A 15933-nucleotide genomic window follows, 5' to 3' on the forward strand; every position below is an offset into this window, starting at 1 on the left:
TTGAATTGTTACTTATGAATTTAAAAACATATTTCTTTAATTATTATATTAGTTTCATTTAAATTATGTGTTATTGTTGAGTAATTAGTTTTACAATTCCTTTTTAAAAGCCATCATTATTATTGATTGGTCCACCAGGGTGTTGGGTACCTGTGTGGTTGCGCCACAAGACTGAGCTGTACTATTCAAATTGTAGAGTTAAAGCCTATATGGTGTCCAGTTTTCCTGTGAAGCGGAGTTAAGCTGTACAGCTCGGATTAGAAAGTTTAAACCTGGATGATGTCTTGTTCTCCTGGAATTGGGATTGAGCTGTGCTGCTCGGGCTAAGCCCAGGCGGTGTCTGGCTCTCTTGTTAAACGGGATTTAGCTGTAATGTTTGAATTGTCACGTGTAAGTCTGAATGGTGTTCGGTTCACCGGAAACCAATATAAAATTAACCCAGCCCACAAGGGTATATTATATAATATATCATTATTATTTATATTCACAATAACTCGAAAAAATAACATTTCAAATAATTTGTAATTTCGTTTGGCTCATTAGTAGTTATTAAATTATCAGAATAAAAATCTAAACACATATATCTTTTAAATATTAACCCACACTCTTAAATTAGAAATAGTTTGAGGATTATTGATCACCGAAAATCATGTGTTGAATTACCGTATAATTGGATAACTTATCGGCTTAAAAAAGTCGAATATACCATTGTAATTGAATTCATCATTATTTCGCCTTCACTCAATTGTTCAGATTATACCATAGAGATTAAAACGTCAATTGTATGAAACGTCAAGTATATTATAAAATGCCAGTTGTCGATAATACACTCATACCGTTTGAACGAATCCTTGTTTCAGTAAGATAATATACTCATTTTAGTCCAAGTATTATGGGAAAATAAACAAAGAAATTATTTATGCTCATGATATTAGCAATTCAAGGCTTCAAACTTTCATTATGAGCCCTTTCAAACATCTTCAGCTTTATAGACAATAGAATTGTCAACCGAATATCATAACCTTCCAGCGATATTCGAACTTTACTTCCTAGATTATCCTTAGCTTCAGTCACGAGATGATATTAGGTAGAAAATCATTTAAAAATGAAAACCACTGGACCATTGTTTCATCGTATTTTTGGACTATTCAGGAAAGCCCTTCCACAACCCCAACATAGAGAATCAAACTCAAGACCTGTGTTGTCCGTAGACGCTTAACCTATAGACAACAATTGCTTTACATGTCTGACTTTGAATAACTCATTATGTTACTCATAAACTGTTCATAGCTTTCAGTGAATAAGTGCTTCACACCCAACGTGGCTGAACGCTCTTTGTTATGGCTTCTCATTACAACTGCGGGAATTGCACCTTGAAGTTAGTCATTAGTAAGCACATGATTATCATTAAAATAGGAGAGCATGTAGAGATTGTTAACTTATCAAAGTTTAAATCACAAGCAATTCTCAGCTGAACCGCCAATGATCTTTTCAATGAGGCAATATAATTTTTTTTATTTAGACCAATAACTTTGATACGGATACAAATGTCATTTTCGATATTTTACCATGTGTTCATTTTAAGTGTTAAAAAAACACGAAGTACAGGGAAATGATCTTCTTTCAAGGAATTTATTGTCAAGCCGTACAATTGTTTATCTACGAAAGTTTTTCAAGTACCAGTTTCGTACATAACATATGCTTTCATGCAACAAAGTACTAATTAGATATACAGTTGTATTATTATTATTATTATGATCACCTACCCCTTGGCCGTCTGCTGCATGCTTTATAAAATGTAAGACACATCGTAGCAAAATCGCACTGAACAAATTCAAATGTAGGTTATTCCTTGTGCATCTGAGACGTCTGTAAATAACAAAAATAAGATTATATACTATATATGAATAACGTATTTTTGAATCCTTAGTCAAATAAACACTATTCCTCCATCATATCAAGGAGTGCTTATCACTATTATCCTGTCAATATCCATTAAATAAGTTGAGAAACATGTATTAACAAGAAGATTCTTTTACATCACATACATCATATATATGAAGAAGCAAATGAATCCCATTAAGTTTTGAATATTCATCCTGACTGTATGAAGTTACATAAGAAATAAACTGAATATCATCTGAATAATTTATTCTTCAAGCTGATCATTCATTTACAAATGAGAATACTCATATATTCAGGAGATTGTATAATTATAATAATAAAAAATATATCTTCATACAAACTATGTCGAATTTTACTTTAATAGTCTCATTAGCATATTGATAAGTAGAAAGTTATATTAACTAACAGCTGTTTTCTTTTCCAATATTTTCGTTTGGACTGCTTATACTTTTAACAGATAATATTTGATTTGTCATAGTGATAAATTATCATCAAATAATGTTACCAGTTATTCAAAAATCATGATTTCTTATTCTGTATTATCTAAAAGTCGAGTGTTTTGTCAACTTTTAATATGTCAGTTTATGTTCATAGTTACACATTATGGACAAAATATGGAGATCATTATATCAACATAAATAGTAAAGCCAAGATAGATAGTAGCTAGCAGTGGAATCCATGATGCGCGTTTCGTTCTATTTGGGGTTCATCAGCTGGATGTACCTACATCTCAGAGTTGATGTTTACTATGAGACTTGAACCTAGTACCATTCGCTTCAAACGTCACGCGCTACCCACTCAGCTACTGAGTGAAGTGAAGTAAAGTCTATTGTGGAAAGATATTCTCAATTTATATCACCAACAACCAAAACAAAAATTATATTCCCTGGTATTATGGATAGTGTGTAATAATAAAAAATATTTTGATTTGATAATTTCGAATAAATTGAGCATTATATAGATTGTTATTAATATTCTTATTGTTCTATGGTATTATTTAAACTTGGATTAAGTTTAATTCAGTTATTTATTCTCTAAAGAAGTAGCTTATACTAACTCACGAAACATCAGAAAACCTAAATTTTCTATTCATTGGGATATTATTTATTTAAAAAATATCATTTATTGAACCCTATAAAATCAGTTATTTCTTATCTATTTAAAATTAGTTTTTCAATACGTCATACATAATCCAACAATTAGTTCTATTTAATGATGAATCAAGATCAATACAACACCAGAACTAACATAGTCAACTACATATCTTTATTATTATTTAACCATATGATAACAGGATATATTTCAATCATTACTCCTTTGTAGTTTATAATTAATAATAAATACTTAAGTGCATTTATATATTAACCCATTTATTATGTTTTTAATAATATGAACGAAAGTGAATGGAATCATTTAACTCGTTAGATTACATATGACGTAATATTATTGACATTTTGAAGAAATTGTAGTTGCTGAGAAACAATCATATTTTTTTCAGTAAACTGATTAACAAAAATTAAAGTTAAAATTAATTCATCTAATTTGTAGGCTTAATACATGGATACAATATTTTCCAAAGATACTGTAGAGCAATCACTTTTAATTGCATATTTAAAAAACTACTAAAAGGTTTAATATAAAACATCTTATATGTACTCAGCTAATGATTGATGCGAGTATTTTGTGTATAATGATGACAGTAACTGTTATGTATTACAATCGTGGCAAGATGATCAAACATTTAACTAGTCTGTGGAAGTTATACGTTAGAAAAGTGTTACTTGGATTAATTCCAAATTTTAAATCATACTTCCAAATTCATAGTCTATTTAACTACCTATTCTATGATATATTCTATGGCAATCATCAAAAAAAAAGAGAAAAAACAAACTTTTAAAAAAGTTAAAATTTGGACGGTTTTTTTGAAGTACTACATTCTTATGTTGAAAAAGGAACTAGAAAATGATACATTCTACATATATAACCTATTCAACATCACCTTGTATGCAACTAGTTAGTACAATTGGATTAGAATGTTTTTATTAACGCATGAATAATCAAGAAAAATTAAGTACTGTGATAACTTTTTAAACCTTCAGAAGTTGAAGTTAAACCAGAGTTTCAAAAAATTAACGTAAATAATTTAAACACTTCAAAATTAGTGAAATTAGTTTTATCGGTATAAAGCGTAGTGGAGAATAGGGAATTTTCATAGTTTTTAAATTATGAAATGATATTGCTTTTATCACCATTGACAACGTGGAAGAGATAGACGGTAGTTTTGTTCTAGTATGGGACTTTTTAGAAGTATATGTACACCACTACATAGAATAGAATCTGTGTCTTTTGGTATCCCGATTTTCGATGGTTGTGAAACTAAGATCAATTCACAAGTTAAAATCTATGAAAATCAATTTCGACAACAGTTTCATTCAGCCTTTCTAATATTTGTCACTGTAAGTTCTCATAAGACGAAACGCGCGTTCTGGATTCCACTGCTTGCCACTATCCATCTTTGCTTAACATGTTTGTGAATTTAGGCTATATCGAGGCAATACGCACAGTATTCATATATGCCAATAAGAGACTGACCAATTGCAGTTCTAAACGTCAATGGGAAGTTTCAAACAAACAATACTAAGTTGAATTTAAACATGTTAGACATTTATTTGAATGGGAAAACGAGTGTGCTTGACAGAATAGTTTTGATTAATACAATCGAGAAAATCATTAGCTTTACTAGGACATTAAGCATAGAAAATATTATTACCACAGACCCATACAGACAAAACAGAAAACTATGGCTTACCGAAATCTTAAAAGTATTCCTGTAGCTATTAGTAATAAAACCATAGAGATTGCGTAACCATAAAACACAGAAGTTTGTATAATAGGCAAATGGGTCTATAACCGAAATAAATGCAAATATAAACGATTAATTATAACATTCAAACGGTTTGTATAGCTTTGCAAAAGACGTGTACAAGTATAGGAATTTTCAAGCAATTTTAATTCACTATGATATTGTAATTTTATTTAATGATCGCATGAGATAACTGTATTCGAGCGAATGAATATCAAAACAAATTTGTAAGGGAAAGAAAGGAATAAAGATAAACATTGAAAGAGAACAATTAAGCAGGATAGTTTATTATGCTATATCAAGCCAATCAAAGGATAAGGAGTGTCACGAATTGCTTCTTATTTGTCGTTTCTCAGTGTGATTCGATTTCATCTCGTGTATATTACCGGAACTATAGGGATCGGAACCAATAACCCTTGTTTATGTGCTGAAAAAATCCTTTCCTTGGGCGGATACGACTTATTAAACCATATCATTAATTTTTTCCTATTCCATATTTATTTATTATCCTTACTTTCTTCTTTTCATATTTTTCATTATTTGATTATCTATACATTTTTTGTGACCTGATATCTGACTGAAATTGGATCCTATGAATGTTATTGAAATATGCGTATCGCCAATCTTCGTATATAATAATCGATCTAATCCAGTTAGTGAATAACGGAATTGAATAAGTCAAATACGAGAATGAATTTCGAATACGTGTATTTCATACAATTGTTGATCCACACAAATGATTGGAGAAGCAAAGAGAACAAGGGGAAGCGAAATGACTCTCAGTGGAGAAGGCGTGTGAGCCATTTCAATTTAGCCAAGCGTAAATAGATACTTATAGTCAGTCAAAAATAAGTTACAAACATGTGATGAGTAAGATAGGAACTGCATAAACATACGCTCACATAAGAACACTCAGGATTACAAACGAATAATTAACAAGCTCAAAATGTAGCTCGAGAAGAATGAATATATTGGCCTGTCCGTAAGCTACAATAAGCTACGTGGCTTAACATAGTAACCGACACTTCACATTTATCACGTAATCTCAACGGCTTTTACTGATCATTATCTTCACTTACACTTACCCAAATTCTGACTTACTTTCTAAGTTGAACCACTGGTTAATACAACATTTTATTGTTCGTATTTTTACCAGTACACCTGTCCTCTTACTAACAATTTGTACTTTCACTAATTATATTTCGTTATCCAATCTATTCATTATTAGTAACAACTTACAAATTGTCTTGAATAGCTGAGTATTTTTTTATGTATGCGTATAAATGTTCCTCTACATAAGAAAAAGCTTGATAAAGATCCGACTGAGAACCATAGTCCCTGCTTATATGCCTTTTACTCATTGTTTGATCTTTAATTCACTTTACGAACTTATTAACGGTTATCCTTAATCTGAATCAGCAGAATGCATAGTCAAGCTGATGAATAATTTTTTGTACCATAAGTAACTTTCTGAGTTCCAGTATCTTTTAAATTTTTGTTTGTAATTAATTTATTCTTAGACGTTTTTTACACATGTCTATTAGCAGGTACATTGTCTATCATCCACAAAGGCCACAATTCATAAGCGATTTCTGAGTAGACTTGTGAAATTTAATCTTTGACATTTAAAATGAATTATATCAATAGAAATAATGTATATACCAACCGCCATTATGTCTTCATGATGTACACAATCACTGTAATTAGATCTATCGAATTTCCAAACAATCGTTTTTCTTCCATTTAAATCTTGTGTCTCGATAGTTAGATTACAGGGACGATAAACAGTCCCAGTTATTTTAACTCCTGGAACATGAGATGGACATGGTATTTTAGCGATTGTCCCACCCTTCGTTGGTGGCCAGCAAGATACTGAATCAAATTCTGTAAGACAATATTCCGTTTGAGAATAACTTTGAGATTTCTCTAGAAGACAAAAATCAAAACGAAAATTAAAACACCTTTTAAGGCTACTAGTGAAAATAAAGCATGCTGAATCATCTAAACATAAATAGGTTCCATTAATAGGAACAATAAAATAGGATATAAACGCTGACTGTTCAGCCTATTAGCTCAAAATGGTAAAAATAATGTAGAGGATGAATTATTATTTCCGAAAACCGTATTACTTATACAAGGTCCCAACCGAACGGAGTTCAAAAACGTATACGACATGAAACATGAAACACATGAAACATGTGTACGCCAAACATTTGATACAGGGATAAATGTGATCATAAATCACTTAAACGTGACATTATATATATGCATATTTATCGTTCGCCTGAAAGCTTCCAAGGTAGTTATTTGGATGCACCTAGTGTAACAGGTTGTTTTGTTGTACATTCTACAATATACTACAACTGATAGTTGGATTATAAGTAATATATGAAAGTATTCAGGATGTCATTGGAAAATGTTTTGTACATTTTGTTGATTAAAATTTTAATTATCATGGTTTAACTCGATAGAACAGTTTCGAAATTAATGTCTTTCTCATTCAGCTTACGATATTCAAAAGTAAACATCAGGTGAGTTAACAAAAAAAAATAACTAATTAAATGAATGAACAGAAGTTAATAGTTGATTTGGAATGAAATCAATCTGGAAAAATTCACAATATTCATTAGCTTCCGTTTATATTTTCCTTAGTTTTATTTTTTTCCAAAAACATTCAGAAAAGATACAATAAATTAATTGTACGAACGGAATGTTATGGAACGAAATTTTTTGTTTTCAAGTGGATTACTTTCTTTCTAATTAATCTTCAGTAAATTTAGAATATTCCTCTAACGTAGTCAATTATTTCACTTCACAAATCGGTCAGTCTATCTTACAATATACATTAAAATGCTCCCAAATGCCCTGGTACGGCGGAGGATGGGGAGAGTCAGCTCTCCCTCTCGAAATGCTCTCACTCGGCCACGTGTATATAGCCTCTGCCAGGGAAGTCCTACTCACTGCCTTCTCGTGGCCGGGGTGTTGTATCCGAAATTGAGAGGACGAAAAGCGAATGTCCGACGCTCTAACCGGGTTGGTGGACACGGAAACTCCACCTAGGGGAGTTGAAAAACCCTGATTCCAAACAAATGGTGCACATATGCTCCAGTATCCTAAAGGAATAAATGGCGTATGAATCAACCGTTGGTCGTCGGCTACCATGGAACTGCATCTCCTCACGATGCTCCACTGCCTTGTGGATCATATCTTTAGGTCAAGGGCTCCGGATGTGGTCCCCTAAGAAAATCACCTACTTTAGTTTGGGCACCTGGACAGTATCATAGCCCTCACACAAATCGAATGAGATTTGTGTGGCGCATGTATATCTTGTGCCTCCTTGTACCAATATTTATGTGTTTAAATAAATCAATTAATTAGGAGATATTAATTACTTTTTTTTCTATTTTGAATGTAATCCTTTTCAAAACGAGAAATGTCCGAAATTGTGTTCTATGCTGATTTTCATACAACAATGTACAATTTAATCAAAGGTTTTTTGTTGTTTGGTAATATCAGTTTGTTAATGAATGTTTCTTTTAAAGCTAATGTAAACCGTGATATTTAAATAATTATTATGGATTAAAAATAACTGAACTATTTATTAGATGCATTTCTTGTTTCTCATTTGTTTTAATGATAATTAAGTTGACTTGGATATAACAGAAAATTCATGTAGTCATTGGTTGTAAAAGCAAATATATAGGAATTGTATCTGACTTATGCGTTGGGTAGATGGTTGGTATCATATGCTATAGCATAAAGTATGATTTTAAGTGGTGTTACATAGTAACATCAATGAGAAAAACTGAAAAAAACTAACTGAGTACTCTAACAATCTTCTAAAATAGAGTCTTTATTTGCTTAACATGCTCCATAATACAGATTAGTTCCAGATGATCAAATATAATATCGGAGGTTTCATTTTATTTTATCCAAAGATTTTGAACAGCCATCTTTATCTTTATGAATAGTTTTTAATTGTATGTATGCTAACATAGGAACACTTCTTACTACAGATGTCTTGCTTATTCTTCAAAGAAATATTTCACTTATTTATAAAAGAAAGATCTTAAGTTCAGGAGCTGATTAAGTAGCCTATAAAAGGCATAACCCACAAATTTATTTTTGTTTATTTTCTTACTAAATGTTTGTAAATAACTGTATAATTAAGCTAAAAACGGCTTTATTTGTTGATAGGCTATTTTGGATTTCAATATACGTTTATTTTAGACCCCAAATCAATAATTCGGTTTTCTTCTGTAATTAACTGTTTCTTATATATTAATTTAGTCGATCTATCCTAAACGACAGACAATAATATCTAATTTCACTGACAAACCAATTCATGGTTTTCATAAGCATGGACGTGGTTTGGTAGTAGCCAGAAAACAAAGTTGGAGTTTTGATTTTCAAACAAATCCCAGTTCTGTAGATCCTGGCACTTTGATTGATTTAAAAAAAACTATAGGAAAAAGATTTGCACATTTTATTATATTTCAGAGTATCTTATTAGTTATAAATGGTCTTTTCATGTTTTGGTTTTAAAAATAGCTAACTTTGAACAGACAAAACGAGAATAGGAAATTGAAAATGTATGACATTCAACAGAAGGTAAGTTGTCAATAGATTTATTGTTTGTAACAATATAAATGATGCTTCCTTATTGCTTTATGAGTTGAGAAAACATATGTTAACACTACATTTACGAGAGGATATTAAAGTAATCATCAGTTTTGTTTCCTCTATACTATTTAAACGTGTGTTATTTTAAGGTCGGTTATTTATTTACTCTGAAGAAGTAGCCAACATTAAGTCAAGAAACATCAGAAATACAATAATTTTTTACTCATTGGGACATAAAAAATATATATTTATTATTAACTCTCTACCCAATGCTTAATTTTTTGAAACCATAAAGTCTAACGTCGGTATTGATACCTATAATGAGCAATTCAACAATCTGAACCTGAACATTAAAACGAATAAACGACAAAACAACCAAGAAGAGTATATTTTGTAAGGAAACATAAAAGAGGTAATAATTAAATTATAATAGCCTTCATCCTGTTAGTTGCAAAGGCTGCTTAGTTAAAACAGTATTAAACAGAGCTAGAAAGTTGTATTCAGCTGGTGAAAGAGAAGTAGGAATCACATACATTAAAAGTATCTCATAAAAATTTAATATGCAAAGAAATTTATTCTTTAATACAGAAAGAATACTTATTGAGTTTCCCAGACAAATCTTGAATTCAGGAGAAGTGAGGTTTTAGGTAGAACTAATGAAAGGATTATGACAAATTTAAAACAGGTTTTTCCTTTCAGTCGTACTTTCTCCATGATTTAATATTAACTATTCATTATACTAATCACAGGTGGATCCATATACTTCTGAAATCATAGTCAAATGAAGTTTTGAGTTTAAATGCACCAGATATAACATGTACATCTTGAGAACGGAAAAAGAAACATTTACACGGTTTTCTGTTAGAATGTACCGTTTTTCAATTACGTAATCTTTTCATTTAATTTTATATACCACTGCGATTGACTCATGACGTTAATTGTAAATTCATATCACCAGGGTGGTTTGACTATGTTGTCAGTTATTTCCAAAAATCGTTCTTATTCAATCTATTTCGATTACTATTTATGACATAACATATGTTATATCATCTGTTCAACACATGAATGCTACTCAATCTTAACAATAATGTTGAATATGTTGTGGTCCTCGGTGAACATTAGTCTGTTTATACAACTGTAGGATCTGATAAACATTTATTGAAGAATATACTTTGTCTACATATCTTAATTTTATTTGCTAAGTACATGTATAGGCACTTCATGTTTTCATGAAATTGCATTCTAGGGAAAATCACAATATCTTTACTTTCACAAACAAATGATTTCCCGAAGTTTTTACATTACCATCGAACAGACTATTTGGGAATTTGATGAAATGTAATTTTTAGACAATACATTGAAAAACATGTAAAAGAGGCTCTTAAACTATTTATATAGTTTACACGAAAATAGTGGTTCCTATTGAGTAACATGGCTTCATTGAGAATTTATTCTAAGTGAAGAAAGTAAGTAACTCTCAGTATATAGATTTATGAAGATCATTGAATGTTATTGACATCATGAATCGACATAGTCAGGATTCGATTAGAAACCTTGAATCACTAGACAACCGTCTTGTCCTAGTATGGGATTACTCAGTAGCGTGTAACCGCTATCTTCTAACCAGTAATGGAAAACAGAACCTGAAGTCTTGAGGCAAACGCTAAATTCCTTAACCATTTAGCCGACGTCTAATGGTGTGCATGTCTAGCTTCAAATAAATAACAATATCATCTTTCATCGCCTTTGAGAGAAAACTGCCTTACATCTGACATAGTTAACTTTTTCTGGTAACGGATTCTCACTAGAATTCTAGTTCATATAAAATCTAACACATATGTGTTAAGCGTTCTATGTGATTTTGTCTGTAAATCTTGCCGTTTTCACTTTATAATAGCACAAATATTTTTTCTAGTCAGTTATAAGTGAATCAAGTTCTAAGGATATCCACAAGGTAAATGCTTCATGGAATCTGTTTTTGAATTCCTCACGAAATACACGAAGTAGCTTTCGTGATTATCGACAGCTTAAAAGTATAGTTCAGTTACACCAACTGAGGATAAATGAATTTCTGACGGAAAATTAAAACCATTCATATGAAATCATTCATTTGCTAACTGATTGGAATTCAATGGATCTGTATTAGAGATCTAACTGTTTTGCAATCGACAAGTTAAACATTTGGCTCTATAGATTTAGCATTATTGTCTTAATAAGTGGTATTCGCATAATTGATTTTTCTACATGTTGAATTTTTAAAATGATAAACCACTACTTATTTTCTATGATTTCTGTGCATTTTATAAGTATGATCTGAAACAGGTCAGCATATTCTTGAAAATTATAATTAAACGATTCCTGTGAATAGTACATTTAAATAAAAAATAAAAAACAATACTCACCGTCCAATGTTCGATTGAGTTCACATTCATTTTTTACTTTTTCTCGAAGTACTTCAGCCTCTTTTGGAGACAATATAGTAATTTCGGAGGCTTCCTGAAGAACAAATTGAAAATGAATTCAATGAATTGATTAGAAACTGAATGAAAACTTCATTTCTCTCTTGATAATAATCGACAAATAATAGGAAAAGGAAGTAAAGAAGCTGTATAAGAATGATTTCGTTGGAATTATTTCACATCTTAAATGCAAAAATTATCCTACTTTTAAAGCAACCTATGGATTGATTATTTGTTAAATTTCATCGAAATTAAAATCTGATCTCAGTTATGTAACCTTTGAAAACCTAGGAGCATCTCACGGCTGTTTTGGTCTAGCATAAAACTCCTCATCAAAATGTATCCACAACCCCTCATTCGAGAATTGAATCCAGGACCTGTCTCAGCTGAGAAAGGTTAACCACTAAACTACCAAGCCGTAATCTAATAATTTACACGTCTAAATTCACACAATTTATGATATTGCGCGATAATCTTTCATAGCTTGTAGTGAATAAATGCTTTACAACCAACATGGTTGAACACCACTTGTCATGTGCTTCGCACTCGTACCCCAGAGAGAAAGAATGTCTTGAGTTGGGTTCCCACCTGTGAATTCGTGGACACTCAATCCTGAGAATTGTCAAGTAACTCCAGGCCTTCAACGGTTTCTATTTCGAGTCGACTGGTAATTTCAGTGGAATTCAGCAATCTCCACTACCCTATACTGATAAAGTTTGTTAATTTGTATCAAGGCAAGTTCTTTCATTTAACCGTCATAAGAATTTCACCATTATGAGGATAACGTGAGTTATATACGGCATTAGATATAAAACGACATTACTCTAGTATTTCCGATACAAATGTCATAATATCACTTTTAATTTGAGTGTTTTCATTATTAAGAAGTATCAAAGTCTATTTATCTTGTTTTCTTAATTCTCAGTCTCACTTGAAACATTTAATTCGGTATCGTTTATTACCTCGTGGTAATCCTAAACTTCTAGTTTTACAACTGGTTTTATCTTCAAAGTATTTCAAGGCTATTAGGCTTTTTATAATAGAATGAAACAATATCATTCAGACGTTTTGTAAATAATTAACAGTCTAGTTGAATCTTAACTATGATTTACTGCATGACTAGGTAGAAAACACTTTTGGGACAAAATAAAATATGGGGATTTTTGAAGGAGCTCTCTTTTAAGCTGATTGATTCTCATAGTTGTACAACCACAATAATAAGCGGTAGTGTTTATTGATGATGATATTTTGTTGAACGTAATAACAAAAGGGCGAAATCAACGAGGTAGGTTATTAAAAAGGCTAATTTTAATATCGTGTATATCTGCTGATAATACCACAGTATTAAGATAAGGAATATTAATCGTGGAAATTGATGAAGAGTTGCGCAAACTCGTGAATCGTTTGAAGTTAAACAGTAACACTGTCGGATGCCGGTTTAGTGGTTTATGGGTTAGGCGTTCGTGAGCGAGACCGAAAGTTTTGGGTTGGGGTCTTACGTGCAAGGTCATTGATATGCACTGCTGAGGAGCTCCATACTAGGACGAAACTGCCGTCCAGTGCTTCCAGGTTTTCAATGGTGGTCTAGCCTAGGTCAACTAGTGAATTCAACTGTGAATTTAATATTTTGAAAAAATAAATTTAAGTGTTGAAATCGAATGTGATCAGAAAACAAATAGAAAAGAATATACGTCAGTTAGGTCAAAAAAGTAAGAAAAGAAGAGTCGATGGCATCACAGAATGAAAAGATATGGTCACAGTCTACGAATGACTTAATTAATTTTCTGTAGATATAGTCCTAAATGTATTGAAGACGTTTAATCTATGAAGGGTAGAAGAAAGCTCTATCTTTGATAGATTTTTATTGGTTAATTGATGTCATTCAATAATGCATATAATTGAAGAGAATGATTTGTATCTCTTTATTGGACCCCATATCGATCATCTTCTGAGTTGTTACAATTATACATTTTAATGTTGTTCAATCATCCTGAGAAAAATCACCATCGATTGGTTAATATTTATACATGAACATATCAATCGATTAATGGAAACTGAGTGTATCATATGCAAGAGATAATCACTTGAAAGTTAATTTTAAGAAAACTTTTTAAGTTAGACATCCTTGAACATCATTTTTAATGTGTATTTAGCTGTCATATTTAAATAGATATTCGTGAATGCTATTAACTCTGGCGATTAAGTTATTGGTTTTTTTTTCGAGACGGGCTATTTGTCTTATCAGTATATATTGCGCGTGATCCATTTTCGATAAATATCTACATACACTTCATTGATTGAACTGTTTCATGTTCCAAATGAATTTTAAAATGATTATAAACAAAAATTTCTATTCAACTGCTAATGAAAATTAAATATAAATATTCATAGATTAACATTTAGTAATCTAAGTACCCTTCAAATCAGCAAAATAATTCGCTGAAAAGATTTATAGGCTATTGCTTTCGAACAATCAGTTTTCAAACCATTCATTTGAGGTAGACACCAAAGTAATTATATTGGTATTTAGTAAGTCGATTTGCTAAATACCTACAAAATATATATATATATATATACTGTTCATTTTATTCAAACTTGGCTTATCAAATACCTATTTTTTATGGTCATCGTGACAAATATTTGGGAAAAAATGTTACCACTGATACAAGTATATGACATTTGCTGTCATTTATTAAACTTTGTCTAGTGAATCATTTTCACTGGTTAATTTTTATGAATTTGGTTCAACATAATGTCTATGAATTGACAAAATCTACTTTCATGGACGAATTTTAATATTTTGCCTCATTTATTTAAAATGAGTTTATATACCATGGATGAGATGTTGAGTCACCAAGACTAGTGACTGATGGAATTCGATCAGTATTAGGATTTACTTGATATACATGACACTAATCACTACTCAATGATCAAACAATTGTCAACACTACGTATTGCGAAATATAAATTGACTAAGCTTTATTCGTTCATATAGTCAACTATTATTTTCTAGTATATGAATAGTTTTTCCTTCATCAAGAAACCTTTTAAATCCCATTTCAATGATCGTTTAAATATTTATAAAAATATTCCCTGTTAATATTTGATTGGGAAATGTGTTGCTTGTCAATGTAGATTACCTAATTGGTTAAACTAAGGAGATAAGCTGAAAAGCTTGTTTTCACATAACTAATTACAAATAGAAATAATATCAAAAAGCATACGAAACTTTATAATGATTTAGTATTTAATACCCTGCTATTAATTATTTAAAATACATATTGCATGGCAAAAAGAATCAGAGTTTAAGTTTAATTAAGTAGTGAATTTCTAATTTCCATGTCAATTACATCAAATGTTAACCAGAGTGAAATTGCATTATCTGTAAAAGTCTTGCTTAAAAACTCCTACTCAACACTATATGTAAAATGATGGCTCAAGATTTCACTTTCATATATAAAGCAACATCTTGAGATAGTATAAAAATAATACTTAAGTATTTTAAGCAAAGGTGGGTAGTGGCTAGCAGTGGAATCCAGGACGCACGTTTCGTCATATTTGGTACTCGTCAGCTGGATGTGCTTGCATCTCAGAGTTGATGTTCACCCTGGGACTCGAACCCAGTACCTTTCGCTTCAAACGCCATCGCGTTATCCACTTAGCTACTGAGTCCTGATAGCTACTTGCTTGTGCAATAGGGTGAAGTTTGGATTCACATGGTGTCGTTCACTTGTATCTTCCCATTGTTACTTAGGACTGCAACTGATCAGTCTCTTGGTGGCATATGTGCACCCTGTGAAGACTACCTCGATATTCCTGAAGTCACAAGCTTTATAAGCAAAGATGGATAGTGGCTAGCAGTGGAATCCAGGACGCACGTTTCGTCCTATTCGGGACTCGTCAGCCGGATGCACCTGCACCTCAGAGATGATGTTCACTCTGGGACTCTAACCCAGTACCGTTCGTTTCAAACTGGATGAATTTTCAATTTTCAAGATGATCTGCATAGAAATGATTCTCTTATTCGATAATAATTAACTGGATCCATATTCCTTTTACGATAAGTTTTCATTTGACCTGTTG

General features: G+C 31.4%; 1 protein-coding gene and 1 non-coding gene across 2 annotated transcripts in view; both read right to left on the reverse strand.

Annotated features, from left to right (window-relative positions):
• Nucleotides 1–12790, reverse strand: part of Smp_170560 (putative g-protein coupled receptor fragment) — a gene marked incomplete at its 5' end in the record, with an annotated part of 29251 nt that extends 16461 nt beyond the window's left edge. The window contains 3 exons of the mRNA XM_018795007.1: nucleotides 6431–6694; nucleotides 11794–11887; nucleotides 12782–12790. Of these exons, the coding sequence (XP_018649363.1) occupies nucleotides 6431–6694; nucleotides 11794–11887; nucleotides 12782–12790 (367 nt within the window). The remainder of the gene's footprint in view (nucleotides 1–6430; nucleotides 6695–11793; nucleotides 11888–12781) is intronic.
• A 2662-nt stretch (nucleotides 12791–15452) lies between these two features.
• On the reverse strand, nucleotides 15453–15519 carry Smp_tRNA_02081_Gln_TTG.1.1. The gene has a single exon. It is a non-coding gene (tRNA).
• Nucleotides 15520–15933: the final 414 nt, after the last annotated feature.

This window comes from Schistosoma mansoni, chromosome 1 (assembly GCF_000237925.1).
Source record: "Schistosoma mansoni strain Puerto Rico chromosome 1, complete genome".
NCBI classification, from domain to species: domain Eukaryota; kingdom Metazoa; phylum Platyhelminthes; class Trematoda; order Strigeidida; family Schistosomatidae; genus Schistosoma; species Schistosoma mansoni.